The 20,791-nt window shown below is 42.5% G+C and overlaps 1 protein-coding gene across 5 annotated transcripts in view; it reads right to left on the bottom strand.

Annotated features, from left to right (window-relative positions):
• The window catches only part of COL26A1 (collagen type XXVI alpha 1 chain), a 205,186-nt gene that overhangs the window by 100,066 nt on the left and 84,329 nt on the right, over positions 1-20,791 (bottom strand). For 3 of the 5 annotated variants that reach the window (XM_031968034.1, XM_031968030.1, XM_031968032.1), the window contains one exon: positions 6,883-6,986. In XM_031968034.1, the coding sequence (XP_031823894.1) occupies positions 6,883-6,986 (104 nt within the window). The remainder of the gene's footprint in view (positions 1-6,882; positions 6,987-20,791) is intronic. The other 2 variants (XM_031968031.1, XM_031968033.1) reach the window with 1 other exon arrangement.

The following is a 20,791-nucleotide window of genomic DNA, read 5'->3' as shown; positions in this document are numbered from 1 at the left end:
AATTGGATTTATTTGTGATTAACCCAGCTATTTAGCATGAGGACTAAGGTATGGATCCAGCCATGTGGATTAGTTAGTTTCCTGTGAGTTGGATTTATCATGATTCTTTAGCACGAGGACTAAGGTAAGGATTCAGTCATCATGTGGATCAGTTATTTTCCTTCCAAAGCCCATGACAGATGGGGAGGACTAGTTAAAGTCAACATTTTGTAAGGAACTTCTCCATCGGGTGCTGAACACCATTACACCCTATGTGTTGGAGGAGACATAGACAAAATAGGGTCTGTCCTCAAGAAGACTCTATTCCGTTGGAGGAAACAATACAAACATAAAGGAAACTATAAAATACATGCCAATTAGATGCAAAATCTCGCAGAGGGTGAGAGCCCTAGCAGGGGTAGAGATCATTAAACTGTGCTCTGAATGTAGTTGGGGACTCTCAGGATGAGGAAGGAAAACGTTCCGAACACGCAGGAGAGACTGTGCAAAGTCATGGAGGTTAGAGAGGGAATGCTGTGACAGAGGAGAAGGCCAGTTTGCCGACACAAGGGAAATCATTTAAAAAACTGCCTCTCAATTGGAGTTTAAGGGAGCCACATTATTGTGGGGGAATCAGCATTTTTAGAGTTAAAAGTTCCAAGTTAAAGGCAGGCGGCCACATGTTCCCTGATTGCCTGGCAGTGTGGGAGCTGCCATCTGTCTGGAGCCAAGAGAACTGGTTACTGGGGGAATGTGACAGTCAGTGATTTAAATTTTGTTTCCCTTGAGTATCATCTGGGTCAGCTTCACAGAGTACATGACGCAACATGAGCCATTTCATGTTCTTAATTGGCAGGATGTTTGGACTGCCTTTATTGCATGTTTTCTGACCATGTGGGCCAATGAACAGGGCTAAGAAAAAATTGGGTTGTTGTTGTCGTGTTCAAGTCTTCGTGACCCCATTTGGGATTTTCGCAACTAAACTACTCAAGTGGTTCGCCACTTCCTTCTCCTTCTCATTTTACAGATTTTACAAGGTGAAGGGGACTCGCCCAGGGAGTAATCTGAGGCCAGATTTGAACTCAAGAAGATGGATCCTCCTGACTCCAGGCTTGGCACTCTGCCCACCGCACCACCTCACTGTTCTAGGTGCAAAATATCCAAGAAAAACTGCTTCTCCCAACAACCTGTTAATCCCTGAAGGCAAGTGTCCAATGAGCACCTATTCAAATGCAAGGCAGACTGTGACTTACTAACAATATTACCTAAACACCATAAACAATATCCCCTAAACAATATTACCTAATAAACACCATTAGAGTCTTCTGTTCCAAGAATAAGATCAAAATCAAAATTATATAAATCAATATTGAATATTACTTTAAAAGGATATTTTTTAAAAAGATATATATATATATATATATATATATATATAAAATCAGCCTAAACATCACCCCAGGAGGTCCCAAGTTCCAGAAAGTTGTTCCAAGAGCTCCCTCATCTCTCCAGTCACCAGAAATGTCCTCCTTTGGGTGGTAGGGTCCTTTTAGGGCATGCAAGTATGGCAAATGGGGCAGCCCCATAGCTTTGAAGGTAATGAATAAGTTAAAAGATCATTTTATATATATACACAACAATCTTTACTATGTATTTGCTCTCAGGAAAACTATTGACCAATACTGACACGCTTGCCAAAAGTGCCACATCGCTTGGATGAGACTTCATCTGTGTCCATATTAGGCGATCATGGGGCCTGAAATGAAGAGTGATGGGTTCGAATCCCCGCTCTCCTTCCCTTGAATTTGTAAAAAAAAAACTATCTGTCGGGAAGCCACCCTAGCATACCTCCACCCCAACAAATCCCTCTGGGAAAAAATCAGGCACAAACTGGGAACTAGTCTGAGTTCTGGGAGGTGCTGGTGTGGGGCGATCACACATACAAGTAGCTTCTACATAGCACATTTTCTCATCTTCAATGACCAAGGCATTTAAATGGAATCATACTAAACTCAAAACCCAATGATTTTCTTCTTTTGCTCATTAAAGTAGATCGTCAAGCCCAGAGGGGAAGGGACGTGTCAACTGCACTTGTCTCCAGTCAATCAATCCACAGGCATTTATTAAGCACTTACTGTATCCCAGGCACCATGCCAGGCACTGGAGATACTAAGATAAAACCATCCCTTCTCTCAAGGAGCTTCCATTGTAATGAGGGAAGCCAATACTTCTAGCTAATAAATTAGCTTAAAATTGCACCAAGACTCTTGGGACACTGAGCATCCATAGAATACAAATACGTGTGTATACATACAAGTACAACAAATACAAAAAAAATACAAAAGAATAAAACCAAAAGAATACAGAGAGGCTGATACAAGCTCCTTTAGGGAAGGAGGATGCAAGATATCAGGGAAGAGGAGGTGGAAGGGCTTTATATGCAACTATGTCTTGAAGAAAGAGAAGGGTTTCATAAGGTAGGGGGGCTGGAGGAAGGACACTGCCAACAGCAAGGACGAGGGCTCGAGGGCACACCAAAGGGAGACAGAGGCCAGGCCAGGCTAGCCCCCTGAGTTCCAGAAGGGGAGCAATGTCCAGCAAAGCTGGAAAGGGAAAACTTGGCCAAAGTGTAGGACTTTACAAGTGAAGAAAAGAATCTAAATTCTATCCTAGAGGCAACAGGGGGCCAGTGGAACTTACTGACAAGATCAGGTCCTTACTTAAGGAAAATCACTTAGACAACAGTTTTGGAGAGGAATTGGAGATGGGAGAAATATAAGGCAAGAAGATCAAGGATTTGGCAGCAATGTGGGCCAGAATGGATAAGGGCTGGATTAAAGTCCAGGCTGAGGGTCTGAGGAAAGATAGATAAGGCAAGACCTGGCAAGTGACCGGATATGTGGGGTGAGGACGACTGGAAGAACTCTGGCCAAAGTGGAGAAGCTTGGGTTTGTGATGGCAGCCCAGGAAGCCCAAGGGCATGGGTGCCCTGACCTGGCACCCTGCCCCACTCCCTCAGGATCACAGCTCTTGATGCCCCAAGCCTCCGAGGAGGCAACGAAGGGCCGTTTTCCAAGCTTGAGGCAGATAAAGTCAAAGGCGACATGGCCAAGGTCGTGATGCTGAGCTTGGCAAGCAGTAATCCTCTCGGGGAGGGCTGGCTTTGGCTTTGAACTTCCAGTAAATGAGCACGGGTGGGTGCGCGGCTGAAATGTCGGCCACCTCTTGGATTTTAATCAATCAGCTTGATGCATGAATGCAATGGCTGAGCCCCCTCACCCCTCTCTGCCCTCTTCCATATGTTCTCCATATCAGTGCTCACCAGAGCGAGTGCTCCGTGCATTCATTTCCTGTGCTTGCTGGGGCTCCAGTGGGAGGAAAGAAAACAAAGCGAAACAAAACATACCCACAAGTCAAACTTATTATCCCCGATGGGGGAACGAGGGCATTGTCTGTGCCCAAGCCTCCCTCGCTGCCCCACATGGCCCGGCGGGCTGTGGGAAACGGTCTCCGAAAGCATCGGGAGAGGGAGCCGCTCTGGTTTCTGCCTCCTCAGCAGGATAGCAGGAACCCACGACTCTGTGGTCCAAGGTGGAGACCGGAGGGGGTTTTATAAGATCACAAAGGGACGTCAGGAAAACCAGAGGCATATTTTCCAGTAAGATCTGTCCTGTGCCTGTCCTGGGAAAGGGGGAGGGGAGGCCGGTTTGGAGCCTCCCAAAGATTGCTAAGAAAGGCATCCCATTATTATTCCACTGCTGGTTTTAGGAGGATTCGGCAAAATGCTCCAGTTTTCTCTTCTGTTCAAAGATCCCAGGAAAGGACCCTTAAGAAAGGCACCATGAAAAAACAAGGGATTTTGAGCAGTTTTTCTGGATGTGAGAAAGGTGAGAAAGCACCAGAACCGGGGCCCAAGCAGAGGCAGACGCTCAGCTCCCAAGGAACCAGAGGAACATGGGGCACATTTCTTCCGACACAGGGATGCATCCTGGGCTACCGTCAGGAAGGCCACAGGACCGGGCTTCACACCAGGCTCTTTTGTGGGCACGTCGGAGCCACAGAGAGCCGTGATGGGATCTGGGCCCGGGCAGAACATTCCAAAGGCTCCTTTTAGGCCTTGCTCCTGTGACCCACAACTCATGGGGTCACAGAGTGTTTGTAGAAGAGACCTTAGAGCATCTAACTTAGCTCCCCTCACTTCACAAATGAGGAACCGAGACCCACAAGGTGATTTTCTCAAAGTTACTCTGGCAGTCAACCCACGCTTTCCAGCTCCAGATCCCACTCACTGCTCCCTGTAGAATTTCTGCATCTTCTATCGCAGGGTCTTATTTTCTTAAAGATTAGAAAACAGGAGTTGGGGGAAGATCAGAGGGTGGGGGGCCTGGCCAGAATCCTGCTCACATCAAGGGGCTGAGATGAGGTCCCTGTTCACTCCTGGTCTAGGATGTCAAAGATAAAGAAAGGATTGAAGGGTCAGGAATCTAGGGCAGGAAGGAACCTTGAAGGTCATCCAGGACAAACCATCACTTACTGAGGACTGAGCCCCCGACAGCTGAAAGCTCCCCGAGCCTCCTCAGTGAGGAAGGAACCCAGAGCAAAGTGCACCATGCTTGGGGGTTCTGATGGAGGGGGCCGGGAGAGAGCTGACATCAGGTAAAAACCAGGCAGGGTCCCCTGCCCCCACCGGGGGTCCCCTGTGCACGGCACAGCATGCTTTGAGATTCCTGGATGGAGAAAGGGTGAGGAGGGAGCCGAGATAGGAGAGGAGGCTGATGGACATCCAGATGCAGACCCGAGGCCCGTTTTCATTTCTCCATCACAAGAGACTCCCTCTTGGCCAGGGGTCAGGGGTCAGCACTCCATAAGGCCTGGAACCATGACCGAAATAACTGACTCACATGACTTAGATTCCACTAAAGGCAGGCCCTGAGTTTCAGGGACATCCCCACACTGCTCGGCAGCCGCTTCTAAACTTTAAGTTGTGGTTCCCCCCCCCCAAATAAAATCTACAGAAACTAATTTTCTACCTTACATTTAATTCAATTTAATTGCCATTAATATTAATGGCAAATAATTGGAAAATGCAGGAATGTGTATCCATTGGGGAATGACTGATTAAGTTGTTGTATGAGAGATTGTGATGGAAGACTATTCTGCTATAAGAAATTAAGCATGTTATTTGCAGAAAATCCTGGAAAATCCTAAATGAACTGATGTAAAGTAAAATGAACAGAACCAGGAAAACATGATACATAGTAACAGTAATGTAATGATCCAAGACAACACTGAAGGACTTGTGATGAAAAATTCTATGTACCTCCAAAAAAAGAACTGATGGCATATGAATACAGATTAAAGTATACTTTTTATTTTATATTATATATTATATTATATATATTTATAATAAAATATATCATATTACATTTTTATTTTATTATTTTCAGTTTTTTGGATCTGTGTTTTCTATTGCAACATAGCTAATATGTAAATAGATTGCATGATTACACATATATATCAAATTGCTTGCTTTCTTAAGAAGGCGGGTGGGAAGGGAGGGAGAGATTTGGAACTCAAAATTTAAAAAAGTATTAACAATTTTTGTTTATATGTAATTGAAAAAGTTCACCAGTAATGACATGGTTACTGATCTAGTGCCAAATCCTAGAGAATAAAGTCAAGTGGCCCTTAAGAAGCATCACTAACAATAAGATTAATGAAGGTGATGGGATTCCAGTTGAGCTATTTAAGATCCAACAGGATGATGCTGTTAAAGTGCTGCATTCAATACCTCGGCAAGTTTGGAATATACAACAATGGATTGGAAACGATCATTGACGTCCCAATCCTAAAAATGACAGTGCCAAAGGATTTTCAAGTTACTAAACAAATGCACTTATTTCACATGGTTCTGTTTAAGATCCTGCAAATGAGGCTTTAGCAACATGTAAACTGAGAATTATGAGAAGAGCAGGCTGTTTTTTGAAGAAACAGAGAACTATCGACCAACATTGCCAACATTTGCAGAATTATGGAGAAAGCAAGGGAGTTCCAGAAAAACATCTCCTTCTGTTTCATTGACTATATTAAAGCTTCTGACTGTGGGAATCACAACAAATGTACAAATGCAGGATCATCTTACTTGTCTTCTAAAGAACCTGTATGTATGCTAAGAAGCAACATTTAGGACCGAACATGGAACAATTGATGGGTTTGAGATTGGGAAAGGAGTATGGTAGATGACAAACAAAAAACCTTGATTTGTGATCAGGTTATTTAAGGATAGGATTCACAGAGTTTTTAACATTTATTCATCTCTTCATTCACATTCAGAAATGGAAGTCTGCAAATCTTGTCTGAATTGTCAATGATGGAGTTCCATGAAATTTCATCTGGCCACATCAAAGCCTCCTCAGAGAGTCACAGACCTCAATAATCATTTGCAAAAGGTGCCAAGGGGACGACTTGAGTTGAAAAATTGCGATCATTTTCTCACTAGGAGAAGAGAAGAGAATCTGGACAGAGAGACTATATTCTGAGGCTCCAAAGGACTTCCCATAAGCTTTGTGCCTCTTGTCAACTAAACTCCAGACCTGAGAAACAAAGTTAACTAGTGCCAACTCCCGACCACGCTCCACGGCTCGATCTGACCCCTGTGTCTCCCCAGTACCAGCTGTGATAACTCCCACTGGATCCCCCATGGAAGTAAATCGCAGAAGGAATAAAGGCACTCTGTGGGCCTGCTCAGCTCAGCTGGGCCAAGCCTGCCCACATTTGGTTCGGAATTGGTCAGAGAGATGAGAAAAAAGTTGAAAATTGAATCCACACTTGCAAAATGGAGCCTGCTCCCAAGGAAGGGAGCGGACGCAGGCTTTCCCCCAAATCGATCCCATCATCATCACTCACCCTCCTCACAGTTACTTCCCGAAAACCCAGGGCAGCACTTCCACTCCAGAGCCGTCACGGTCCGGTAGGACACTTTGTAGGTGGGCCGGATCAGGGTCCTGTAACTAACACAAAAGAGCAGTCACCATGGGGCCGGCCCCCACCCCAGCCTGCCTGCCCCCCGCCCACAGCCTGCCCACCACACAAGCACCACAGGGATGACCGGCTCTTCCTGCCATCCTGTGTCAGGCCGGGGCCCTGGCCCTCCCTGACAGCAAGCTCCCCCTGGACATCCCATTGCAGTGCTATCCCCCCCCCCACATACACACACACATACACATGTACTTTTATGTCTCTTTCTGAGCCTGCTTCTCTGTACCAAGGGAACTCAGACTCAGAGAACCTGTGTCCACATTCTGCTTTGATGACTATCTGTGTATGCAGTGATAGATATGGGAAAGCACAATATTTGCACTTTTTATTTATTAGTTTTTTTCCTTTTTCGTAGTTTTTCCCTTTTGGTCTGATTTTTCTTGCACCATGTGACAAATATGGAAATATATTTAAAAGAATTGCACATATTTAACCTATATCCGATTGCTTGCTGTCTTGGGGATGAGAGATGCAAGGAAGGGAGGGAGAAAAATTTGGAACACGTTACAAAAATGAATGTTGAAAACTATTGGTATGTGTGTTTGGAAAAATCAAATACTATTGCAGATAACTATTTGTGTAACTCCAGATGCATCACTAAACCTCCTTGGACCTCAGTTTTCTTGTGTGTGCAATAAAAGGATTGACCTGGCGGCCTCTGAGGCCCTTGAAGTCTAAGTCAGCTCCTGGGATAGTTCCTGGGCTCTGGCATCCCAGGGTTTCTTTGCCACTGTGTTCTCTCCCCTCCTCCCTTCCCAGGCTTAATCCTTCATTAAGTACTTCATGATACACGAGTCCCTTCACCCACTTACCATCAGGGCTCAACCTCTGCTGGACCCCCCCCCCCCATCACTCCCACCGTTGACTCCTATTCCTACATGCTGAACAGAGCTGGAAGGATCACATAATTGAGCAGATTGGAGCCTCGACCACTCCCATATTCTTTCTCCCACTCCCACAGAGGTGTTCCGAGCCCTGCCTTCTCTCCTCAAGACCCCTGTCCCAATCCCCTTCCTCATCCTTCTCAACCAAGGGCCTCATTTTATGGAGAAAAATAGAGGCTGTTTCTCTTCTCCTCTCCCCTTTTCTCATCTCAAAGCTCCGTGACATCACCTTCCATTCTTTCCTCCTTTATTTCCTCCAGTTTCCAATAAAAAGATGACCCTTTTCCTCCTCAAAGCCAACCCTTGGGGGGGGGAAGGGAAGCATTTATTAAGCACCTACTAGGTGCAGGGCATTGTACCAAGTGCTTCACAAATATCATCTCATTGGAAGATCTTCCCATTTGGCTCCAGGCCACTGCCTCACAACCACCCCTCCCCCCAGCTATCACTCTTTCCTTTTCTCCCCATTCCTTCCCTGCTGCCTTCAAATACACATGCAGGTCGTTCCCATCCTGCAAAGACAATCCCTAGACCCTTTCACCCCTTAAACCATCACCATTCTTCTCCTTCTGTGGTCAAACTCCTAGGAAAAGTTGTCCACACACTGTTCCTTCCACTCCCTAGGAGATTACTGGGGGACAAGGTCCCTTAGTCCTTCATTGTCCCTCGTTCTCAAAAAGCACCAAAATGGCATTCCTGTGTTAGAGTCCAGTGACAGTGGGTCTGACTGAGGCTGGTCAGTCCTGGATGAGCTCCGTGCTCGGCCAGTGTCAGACACAATAGTCCCCATGAACGTGAGGGGCTTCTCTAGCTTTGGGCATCTTGAGTTTCTTCTGGGCTAATTCCATTCTGCTTTGCTCATAGAACCCAGCCCCTTCTCTAATGGGAGCATGCCATGCTGGGCCATCCCGGGCCACTGTCTCCCACGTCATGTAATCAATTCTAAAGTTCTTAAGTGATACCTTGAGAAAAAAAGGGTCCCTATACCAGGGGTCCTCAAACTATGGCCCACGGGCCAGATGCGGCACCTGAGGACGATTATCCCCCTCACCCAGGGCTATGAAGCTTCTTTATTTAAAGGCCCACAAAACAAAGTGTTTGTTTTTACTATAGTCCGGCCTCCAACAGTCTGAGGGACAGTGAACTGGCCCCTATTTAAAAAGTTTGAGGATCCCCTGCTATAGATCCTATCTCCAAATAAGCCTTTTAAATAAAACGGATAGGATTAACAAAGTTATCAAAATATACAGTTTTCAGAGTATAGTTTTTAAATTAAGTTAACGAAACCCAGATAAAGAACCCTTGAATAAGAGCTTTAAAATCCTTTTCAGTTCTAGGACACACACACACACACACACACACACACACACACACACACACTATTCTTTCTCTCTCTCTTTCCTTCTCCTTCCCTTTATCTCTCCTTCTCCATCTCCCTCTGTCCTCCTTTCTTCCCTCCGTCCTTCCCTCCTTCCTCCCCTACTTTCTTCCCTCTGTCTCTCTCTCCTTTTCTCCCTCTCTCCCTCTCTCTCTATATATATGTATATGTATATATACATATACTTACATTTATATATATATAAACACATCCTCTCCCTTCCCTCCCCCTCTCCCTCTCTATGTATATGTGTATATATACACATATATATGAACACATACATTCTCTTTCTCCCTCCTTTCCCCCACCCTCTCCCCTAGATGTAGCTAGTCCAATACAAAACATTTTATCTTGGGAAATTAATTTTCTTATAATCTGAAGGCTTATCCTTCATTTCTATTCTAAGACTCACCAACAAAGTGTTGTGAGGCAATAGTGTCAAATTCAAATAAAAATGGATCCCTCTGGCTGAATATTGACTTAGAAAACCACAAATTAACATCGTCTATGTTGTGTTCTGTTTTTATTTCTTTGGCTAACAATTCCCAATTGTATTTTATTCTGGTTCCTGTGGCTCTGGGGAGGTCTTGCCAGATACATGGGCAGGGCCCAATTTGATACCTCTACTGTAGACCGATGGTCAGGGCGGAAGAATGAGTAGGGTTCAAGTGCTCAACAACAACCTTGGTGCTGCCATACTAATCAGTGGACTCTTCCTATCCCTAGAATTAGTATCATAAGAGTGGGAAGAGGGAAAGATAATTCAATATATTTTTTTAAAAAAAGAAAAATCATGGATGATTTTATTCAAAACAGGAACCATTAATCCATTATTTATGATCAAGCTATGACTTAAAAATGTCTAGAAATACCAGCAGGTGGAGCTGCTTCATCAGGCTCCTTGATAAGCCCAAACTAGGCCTTTGCTAGGTCCATTGGACCTTGAGTTCACACCAGCCCCTGGACTGTTTTTGGGTGGTCCTATCAATCTTAGCCCCAAGGTCCTGATAGAGGTGGGTTTTGTGCCCAGCTTCTCTGGGTGGATAGCTATCTTAGCTCAGGGGAGCTGGGGACCAAGGTGGATTCCAACCATACTCAAATGCTAACGTGCCCCTTTGTGCTTAGATCACACTCCAGCAGACATTCAGTTGGTCAAACATGGGAGCTAAGACTTGGAGGACGAATGGATGCCACGTTCTTTTCCTCCATAGAACCTTCTCTGGTTCTTTGTTCTACCCCACCCCTGTTTCTGGTTAGCAAGAACTTCTCCTCCCAGAGGATCTGACTCTTAGGAGTTTATCCCAGTTCTTCCCAGATCTCTTGGTTGCCAGCTCTAGTGGCCCTTTTCCAATCCTCATTCTTTTTAACTTTTCAGCACCGTGACACTGATAAATGCCCTCTTCTCCTGGACATTCTCCCCTCTACACTGTTTTATCTTTATTCTTTTGGACTTCCTCCTGCCTGACTTTCTCAGCTTTTCTGCTGGGCCTTCACTCATGTCCTTCTTTCAAACTACAAGAATCCTCCAAAGGTTGAACCATTGGCCTTCTCTCTGGAGGCTCCCTACACCATCGTCCGTTCCACTGTTACTATCTCAATGCAGATGACTTCCAAATCTATCACCTGGCCCGGCCTTTCTCTCCTCTCCTCTCCTTTCTCTTCTTTTCTTCTACTTTCTCTTCTGTCTCTGTCTCTCCTCAGTCCCACATCACTACTTGCCTGGATATTTCAACTCAATACCCATAAACATCTCAAAGTCAATACGTCCAAAGCAGAATTAAGGATCTTTACCCATTCTGAACTTTTTTTTTGGATACCATCGTTTTTCTGATCTTCTAATAAATTAATAAATCTAGCAAGTGAATGGCACCCATTTTCCATCTCACAGAGTCTCTGTGATTCCTGGTCTTCCTGACTCTTCTTAAATCCTATTTGGATTGTCCTTTGAGAAGAAGAAGAAGAAAGGAAGAAAGGCTTTTTCTATGGGCTCCAAAGTTAGGGAATATCTACATCTACAAATTGATCTAAAATCTTAAACTTAATGACTTTTTCTGTTTATCCTTCCCTTTAAGGCTCACAGCTTCTATTTTTCATGGTCTCTGGTTAGCATTTCCCTAACATGACAGGAAGGAGGAAATATTACATCTTTGAAGTATCTATCTTATTCATATTAAGATTACATTAAGGACCCATAATCCAGAAAAGTAAGAACACAGAACAAGTAAGAACCTATGTAATTAAAAAGGTAATGAATACAGTAGTTATGTAATAAAATTTACATCAAAAAGCTATTTTAAAATAAAATAATTCTCACTGTAAAAAATACATTTGAAATCAGGAATTAACATAAAATAAAGACTAGAATCTCTCTCATTGAAAGATACAATAAACAAAGATGTTAAATATTTCTAATGCTATTTAATTTAGTTTTGGGAAGCCTAGCCACAGTTTTAAGGCATAAAAAAGAAATGAAAGGAAAAGCATGTAACTGAATTAAAAATTAATAAATGTAATTTAAAAAGCTAAACTATATATTTGAACATAGCCCAGAAATATAGTCCATCAAGATGATGGACCAAAAATAAAATTAAGGGTAAAAATTTTAACAGAAGATAAGCCGACATCTCATAAATAACATAAGATAAACATATGAAAACATCTGCATTTATAGAAGCCATCTCACAAAGGTTCGACATAAACAGATGTAAAGATAAAGAAGATCCACACATAGCAGGTTTTTCTGTATGGGTTTCATCTCTGTGGGGAGATAAGAAGCCCCAGAACTTCCGCACAGGAAAACAGAGTTGGGCAGTACCCGGCAGTAACCCAATCTGGACAGAGGGAGATAGGTCTCGGGTCCCTTTTCTCTCCCTTTTGTTCCTGAGAGGGATTTCCTGCCCGACAACCATGTGGGTCCTTCAGTTTTATAAAATCAGAGTATGTTGGAGCTAGAAGGGATGTCAGAGATCATCTTCTCCATAAGCATCAAACTCTGGCTACAGCAACCTGCAAAACTCCCGTGTCCTCAGAACCAGATTAAAAAGTAACTGAGAAATGTTAAACAAAATAAATAAAAATAAAATACAAATGCATAGTTAGCTTGTGGTTTCCTAATACATGACCTTCATGGATCCGTTTCTATTGAGTTGCTCTTTTCCTGGGGAGAGAGGGGTCTCAAGCCCAAAGGAGGGAATGAATCTCCTCGCTCAGGGTTACCCGTCAAATCTGTTAGGTTTGTTAGAATTAGATGGAGTTCCCCTGATTCCTAGAACCTTGAGGTTTCTTTTCAAACAGAGGGAGTTTTAATCCCTACCTATTTAGGCCGAAGATCTAACCCATGTCTCCAGGCAAGAAAGATTGCTAATGTTAGGAGCTTAGAACAGGAGGCTGTCTTGGGCAGCTCATGTTAGAGCAAACATTTGATATGGTCTCTCCTTTAAGTCATTCCATGGGTCCTGCTGATGGGTCACCCCACAAAATAGTTGCCTGGAAATCTTCAGGAATGACTACGCAGGAAACTCAGGGACCAAGAGTTTTCCAGTTTTCAAAGGACATGGACAAGAGAAATCATGGCAAGGAGGCCAACTAATTGGGGCTCAATGAAAATGTCCCGGGGAAGGCCAAAATTTTCCCCAAAAGCTTAAGAAACACTTCCAAAGAAGGAATGGAAGTTGAGTCCATTATGGAGATGAGCTGGAAAGCCAACTGGGGCATCCCTCTGAAGCCCTGACTCCTGCCACTGCACCAGATGCTCTTGCATGGGAAAGACAGTGAGAAGAAACAGCTCAGTCATCGGAGCAGAGAATCTGGGGACACAACAGGAAGGGGATGGGGAGCTCCCAGGAGGCAGGAAATGAGTTGATCTTTTGATGAATAGCCATGGGTCTGGAGTGAGGGAAAAGGAGTTTAAGTAACCAGCCACCACAACCTGAGCAAAACAGGGCTGCCCTTTTCATTTCCCATTAGGCCATACACTCCAGTGGCCGGGGAGAACCCTCTGGCCCAGGGGAAGAGACCTGAGATTCTCTGAAGGCTGGTAATACACAAGTCAGGCCTAAGTCCCTTTCAGAATGGCAGCCTCCCTTTGACTCCCTCACCTGATGAGCAAACCATGACCTGACTCAGGTGGGGTACAAGGTTCCCCCAGAAGGAGCTCTGTTAACACACGGATCTGAATAGGTCAGGTCCAGGCCAAGGGGAATGCCCCTCAAAGGATTCCATTTTCACATGACGGGAAAGGGGAAAAACTAAAAACATCAAACTGGAGTCTTTCAAAGGGTCTCCCTGGCCCACACCAGGAAGGGCTGGCCCAGATGAAATGAAGGGAACTGGAGGAATGGGTCTGTGGCTGAGTGGCACAAGGGGTCAAAGGCTAGAGGGAGGGGAGTTGGAAAATGGAGAAGCCAGCTGAGAATTCAGACAAACACCCTCCTCTTTTCACATCTGGAATACGTTGGCCAGCTAATGCCATCAAAGCACACAGCCTTGTTGATGGAGTTGGAGAGACGGCCTGAAGAAGGGGACTTGGGGGGGGAGGAGAAACAAAGGAAGTTGGGGCCCAGGAATAGGCAAAACAAAATTAACCCCTGAAATCTCAAAGATTACCTTTGTATCTCTGGTGTATGTATCTTGTACAAATCTCCACGTATGTGAGTTGCAGGTAATGTTTCCATGTTTTTCTCTGTGTCCCAGGTAATGGCAGATAATGTTTGCATGTTTTCACTGTAAGAGTTTAACATGGTACCTGGCACATAGTAAGTGCTTAATAAGTGTCTGCTGATCGTCTAACTTACAAATCTTATCTTTTCTAAAAATATCAATACAATTCCCTAGAGAACTCATGGACAAGCTCAGTTTTAAAAGGGCACGTCCAAGAGACATGATGACTTGGGATCCAGTCAATCATCCTGCAAATTCCATGGCCAACCCAGGGATGAGCAAGGTCTGGCAGGTATGACCAAGGTAGGAAAACTTGAAACATGGACCCAGAAATGTATTGAATGCCTGATTTCCAAGGACCAACAATTTCATATTTTGAGAGTTTCATTTAAAAGACTGGCCAGTTCGCTGTATCAGATATAAAACTATATTATAAAGCAGCGGTCATCAAAACCATTTGGTATTGGCTAAGAAATAGAGTAGTCAATCAGTGGAAAAGGTTAGGTTCACAAGATGATATAGTCAATGACTATAGTAATCTAGTGTTTGACAAACCCCAAGATCCCAGCTTTGGGGATGAGAATTTACTATTTGACAAAAATTGCTGGGAAAATTGGCAGAAACTAAGCATTGACCCACACCTAATAATACCCTATACTAAGATGGGTTCATGATTTAGACATAAAGAGATATATTGTAACAAAATTAGAAGAACAAAGGATAGTCTACTTCTCAGATCTATGGAGAAGGAATGAATTTGTGGCTAAAGAAGAACTGGAGTACATTATTGAATACAAAATGGATGATTTTGATTATATTAAATTAAAAAGTTTTTGTACAAACAAAACCAAAGCAGACAAGATTAGAAGGGAAGCAATAAACTGGGAACAATTTTTATATTCAAGGGTTCTGATAAAGGTCTTATTTCTAAAATATATATAAGAATTGACTCAAATTTATAAGAATTCAAGTCATTCTTCGATTTATAAATGGTCAAAGGATATGAACAGACAATTTTCAGATGAAGAAATTGAAACCATTTCGGCTCTTAATCACTATTGATCAGAGAAATGCAAATTAAGACAATTCTGAGATACCACTACATATCTCTCAAATTGGCTAAGATGACAGGAAAAGATAATGACAAAAGTTGGAAGGAATGTGGGAAAACTGGGACATTAATGCATTGTTGATGGAGTTGTGAACTGATTCTGGGGAGCAACTGGCACTATGACCAAAGGGCTATCAAACTATGTATACCCTTTGATACAGTAGTATTTCTACCAGGCTTATATCACAAAGAGATCATAAAGGACAGAAAGGGACTCACATGTGCAAAAATGTTTGTGGCAGTGCTTTTTGTAGGGGCAAGAAACTGGAAACTGAGTGGATGCCCATCAGTTGGAGAATGGATGAATAAGTTACTGTATATAAGTTATGGAATATTATTTTTCTATAAGAAACAATCAACAGGATGATTTCAGAGAGGCCTGGAGAGACCTACATGAACTGGTGCTGAGTGAAATGAGCAGAACCAGATCATTGTGCACAACAACAACAAGACTATACAATAATCAATTCTGATGGATGTGGCTCTTTTCTTTTTTTTTTTTTTTTATTTAATAGCCTTTTATTTACGGATATATACATGGGTAACTTTACAGCATTAACAATTGCCAAACCTCTTGTTCCAATTTTTCACCTCTTACCCCCCACCCCCTCCCCTAGATGGCAGGATGACCAGTAGATTAAATATATTAAAATATAAATTAGATACACAATAAGTATACATGACCAAAACGTTATTTTGCTGTACAAAAAGAATCAGACTCTGAAATATTGTACAATTAGCTTGTGAAGGAAATCAAAAATGCAGGTGTGCAAATATAGGGATTGGGAATTCAATGTAATGGTTTTTAGTCATCTCCCAGAGTTCTTTTTCTGGGTATAGCTAGTTCAGTTCATTACTGCTCCATTAGAAATGATTTGGTTGATCTCGTTGCTGCGGATGGCCTGGTCCATCAGAACTGGTCATCATCTAGTATTGTTGTTGAAGTATATAATGATCTCCTGGTCCTGCTCATTTCACTCAGCATCAGTTCGTGTAAGTCTCTCCAGGCCTTTCTGAAATTATCCTGTTGGTCATTTCTTACAGAACAGTAATATTCCATAATATTCATATACCACAATTTATTCAGCCATTCTCCAACTGATGGACATCCATTCAGTTTCCAGTTTTTTGCCACTACGAAAAGGGCTGGAATGTGGCTCTTTTCAACAGTGAGGTGATTCAGGCCAGTTCCAATGGTCTTGTGATGGAGAGAACCATCTGCATCCAGAGAAAGGAACTGTGGAAACTGAGTGTGGATCACATGATATTTTCACTCTTTTTGTTGTTTATTTGCATTTTGTTTTCCTTCTCTTTTTTTTCCTTTTTGATCTGATTTTTCTTGTGTGGCATGATAATTATGGAAACATATAAAAGAACTGCACATGTTTTTTGTTTTTTTTTTTATTTAATAGCCTTTAATTTACAGGATATATACATGGGTAACTTTACAGCATTAACCATTGCCAAACCTCTTGTTCCAATTTTTCACCTCTTACCCCCCCCACCCCCTCCCCTAAATGGCAGGATGACCAGTAGATGTTAAATATATTAAAATATAACTTAGATACACAATAAGTATACATGACCAAAACATTATTTTGCTGTACAAAAAGAATCAGACTCTGAATTATTGTACAATTAGCTTGTGAAGGAAATCAAAGATGCAGGTTGCACATGTTTAACATATATTGGATTACTTGCCATCTAGAAGAGGGAGTGGGAGGAAGGGAGGGAAAAAATTTTGCAACACAAGGTTTTACGAGGATGAATGTTGAAAATTATCCATGCATATGCTTCGAAAATAAAAACCTTTAATAAAACAATAAAAAATTAAAATGGCTTCAAAGGGGAAAAAAGAAAAGAAAAGAAAGACTGGCTAGTAAAGTATAAATGTTTTTGGACAGAGTAACTCATGAAACTATCTTCTAGGGAGTAAAATGCCATCAAGAGAAGAAGTAACCAAAGATGACATAATGGATCCTTAAAGAATTGGAATAAATGCAAGAAACAGAAACTAAGGCAGGAAACTGAGAATAAATATTATAAAGTACTATATGAATACTGTCAGGAAGGCTAAACTTCATCCTGGCATATAGCAAGCACAATATAAGTGTTAATTATTATCATCATTATTATTATATCAGTTAAGACATGACAAATGATAAAGACAAAAAAAGATTTAAAATAAAACTATCTTTGCATGTATTTTGAAAAATAAAAAGCTGTTATGTGAAGAAAAAAAGAAAAGAAAGGCAGACAAATCAGTGCCCATGAGTGTCATTCAAAGAAAGCTTGGAGAACATCCTATAACTCTACATCAGAGAAAGTCTTTTTTTTTCCTTTTGTTCTCTTATTACTCCTCCCATCCATTGCTAATTTTTCCTTTTCCTTTCCTAATTTTTCCCATTTTTCTTCATGTCCTAGTCTAAAAATTTCTTGATATTGGTTAACAGTCTTTACAGACTTGGTGAAGGCATGCATGCAGTACTACTCAGAGATAAAGAATCTACTGAATACTAAAAAATAAATAAATAAAAATAGGATAATAAAATTATAGAGCTAGAAGGAACTTTAGCAGTCTCCCAGTCAAACCCCTTTCTTGAAAGATATAGAAACGGGGCCCCGAAGAAGGAGATGGCTGCTCCCAAAACAGCAAGTGGCAAAAATGGGATTAGAATCCACATTCTGGAGCTCTAAATGCCAGGCACTGTGCTAAATGTTTACAGACATTAACTCCAAAGGAAATGGTCTTCCACTGATAAGGTTTATTGGGGTTTGGGGGTAGGACAAGAGAAGGCGAGAAAGAGGGCTGGAATAGCTCACTCAGGAATGAAATCCAAGATAGTCAAAGACCCAGTTACCATCAGTAAATCAAAGTCACCTGCCCATGCGAACTATACTAGAGGCACTAAAATAATTTGGCAATAGGATTGCTCAACTGCTGTTGATAATCTTTGAGAATCAGGATGAATATATAATTACCCCAAGTCTGGAGAAGGGCAAATGTAGTTCTATTTTCCAATCAGTGAGTAAAGTAGTTACTTCAAACTAAAGACCAATAAACGATGTCAACTCCTAAGGAAATTCAAGCATAATTTATTAAAGAGTCAGGTTTTTGGCACATAGAAAAGAGGTAATTTCTATGACCCCAGAATGGTTTTATTAAGAATCAATCATGTCTCACTAGACTGAGATATTAGGAAAATGTCATGAAATCATGTTTAGATTTCCAGGATTCATTTCTTGGGCAAGATAGAGATATGGGTTTAGGACCAGGTGGCTTACTGGACTGAAAGAATCATGATTAATGGATAATTTCAATATGGAGAGATTTTCAGAGAATCATAGGGCTTTCTCTTTGACCCAAGTTGATTCAGAATTTTTAATTAATGATGAATTAATAAATACATCAATCAATCAATAAGATTTTCTTAAGTGCCTACTAGGCATTGTGCTAGGATCAGGAATGCAAAGACAGAAAAATTGAACAGTCCCTGAAGTTTACATTCTCTGGGATGTTATGCTTACAAAATTTGCATTTGATGCAAGAAGAAACAGCTAACAGAATTAAGGTCCAAAAAAATTTCCAACTGAAAAAGTGGCCTAAAACTAATGATAGGAAATTTAGTAAGGAAAAATATAAAGTCCTACACTTGGCTCCAAAAAAAAAAAAACAAAATAAGTTCCCAAGTGCAGGAGGGGAAGAAGTGATTTATTCAAATAAAAAAGATCTAAGGATTTTAATACATTTAATATATTCACACATTCATACAATAATATGATGTGACCAAAAAAACCACATCTAGTGTAGTAAAGAGTTAATACTCTACTCAGAGAGACCAGCTCAGACACAATGGGGCTATGTGACTATGGACACCCCCCAGGACTCCTGGTAAACTCTCCATAATTCTAACTGGTAAGGCAGGGACCTATCTGAATTGCCCTGCAGATCTCCAGGAGAGGGGAGAAAAAGGGAGAAAAGGAGAGACAGAGAGAGAGTAGAAAAATATTCTTTCAAACCTTGCCCCCCTCCCATTCACCATAGCTGTTAACATGTTGTCTCTACCATTAGAATGGATCCTTCTTGGTGATTCAGGCCATTTCCAATGGTCTTGTGATGGAGAGAGCCATCTGTACCCAGAGAGAGGATTGTGGGAACTGAGTGTGGACTACAAGGTGATTTTTACCACTTTGCTTGCTTTTTTGCTTTCTTTCTCATTTTTTCCCTTTTTTATCTGATTTTTCTTGTGCAGCATGAAAATTGTGGAAATATGTATAGAAGAACTGCACATTTAACATATACTGAATTACTTGCCATCTAGGGAAGAGGGTGAGGAGAAGGGAAGGAAAATCAGATTGATCTCCTGTTTCTTAAATGGAGAAGCCAAGATCAGGGAGATCACTTCTCTGCTGTATAGGAAAAGCTCTAAGAATCACACTCATGCTCCTTTTCCCAGCTCAGTCTCTTGGTGGGAACAACTGCTGAATGAATGGATGGTACCTAAGATGTCCTAGCTCCTGTGGAGCAGAACCAACACAAAGCAAGGATATTTCTAACCCCAGAGGCTTCTAGAACCCCAACTTCCCAGGCAAGAAGGAAGCAGAGTTGTCCCCACTGCCCTCCGTGTGCATTAAGAGCTGGCATTGGGGGGTGGGCAGGAGACATCACCTTGCTCAGGGACCCCTCTTTGCTTAGAAGCTCGTAACCCCTCTCCTGAGGGCCCAGACTGTGGCTTAGCAGGAGTGAAAGGCGAGCCGAGCAGTTCCGCCATGGCATTTGCAGATACTAAGCTGTCAAACTGGTGGCAGATGCCAAGATCTATTGGGTGCTTGCTGCAGATTTTTTTTTTCTTTCAAACAGCTAATAAGACTTGGTGACGGGGGAAGGACTGTGTCTCACCACGTACAAGGGCCATCTGTGGGCTCCCTTGGGAATCTTCCCCAGCTTCCTTTTGTTGGAGGCTGCCATCTTTGACCCAGCCTGGCTGTTTTGCGGGTTTCCTGGGGCTACCATCAGTACCAGGGTGAAAGCCTTCTTGTGTGGTCATCCAGGGCCTCGGCAGGGGAGTGCTGGGAAAAGGCAGACGTTCGATCCCAGCTATCTCAGAGGTTCCATCCCTGATACAGGCAGATTTCAACCCAGACCCCCAGACATCTTAGCTCACTGGTGAACAGCAGCTGTTTCTCTGATTTATGCTGTTTCTGGACAGCCAGAGTTGAGCCAGATGGCTTCTGGCCCCTTCCAGCTCTGGGCCCTGTGATCCTGTGACCTCTCAAAGGCTGGACCAGGACTTCATGGCCAGAGGCAAGAAGATTACAGCTGTTGGGCAGCCCTGGACAAGAAGAGCAGGAGTCCTGCTGACCTCAACCAAAATTTAACTTCCACAAAGTGTCCCAAAGTGTCAAGACCCTTCTACAAGCCAATAGAAAACTTTCTCTAAATAAGCAACAGGGCGCAGAACAGGATCTCTTAGACAGAGAAAGAAACCGAGAAGGGCACAATGGCCCCTGCTCAAGGCCTTGCTCCGAAGGTCAAAGCAAAGCCCAATCCCAGAGTCATCCCAGAGCTAGGTTCCAGCCAAGGTCACTCCACTCCCTATTTCCCTGTATACTTCTGGGCAGGTCGGCTCCATGCCTGGAATGCACTCTTTCCTCATCCCTGCCTGTTGAAATCCTTCTCTTCAAACTGCATAAATATGTTTATACATATTGGATTTAACATATACTTGAAAATGTTTAATATAT

The sequence above is a fragment of the Sarcophilus harrisii genome, chromosome 4 (assembly GCF_902635505.1).
Source record: "Sarcophilus harrisii chromosome 4, mSarHar1.11, whole genome shotgun sequence".
Taxonomy (NCBI): Eukaryota; Metazoa; Chordata; class Mammalia; order Dasyuromorphia; family Dasyuridae; genus Sarcophilus; species Sarcophilus harrisii.
The sequence above is the reverse complement of the archived record's forward strand: the minus strand, read 5'-3'. Positions and strand labels throughout refer to the sequence as shown.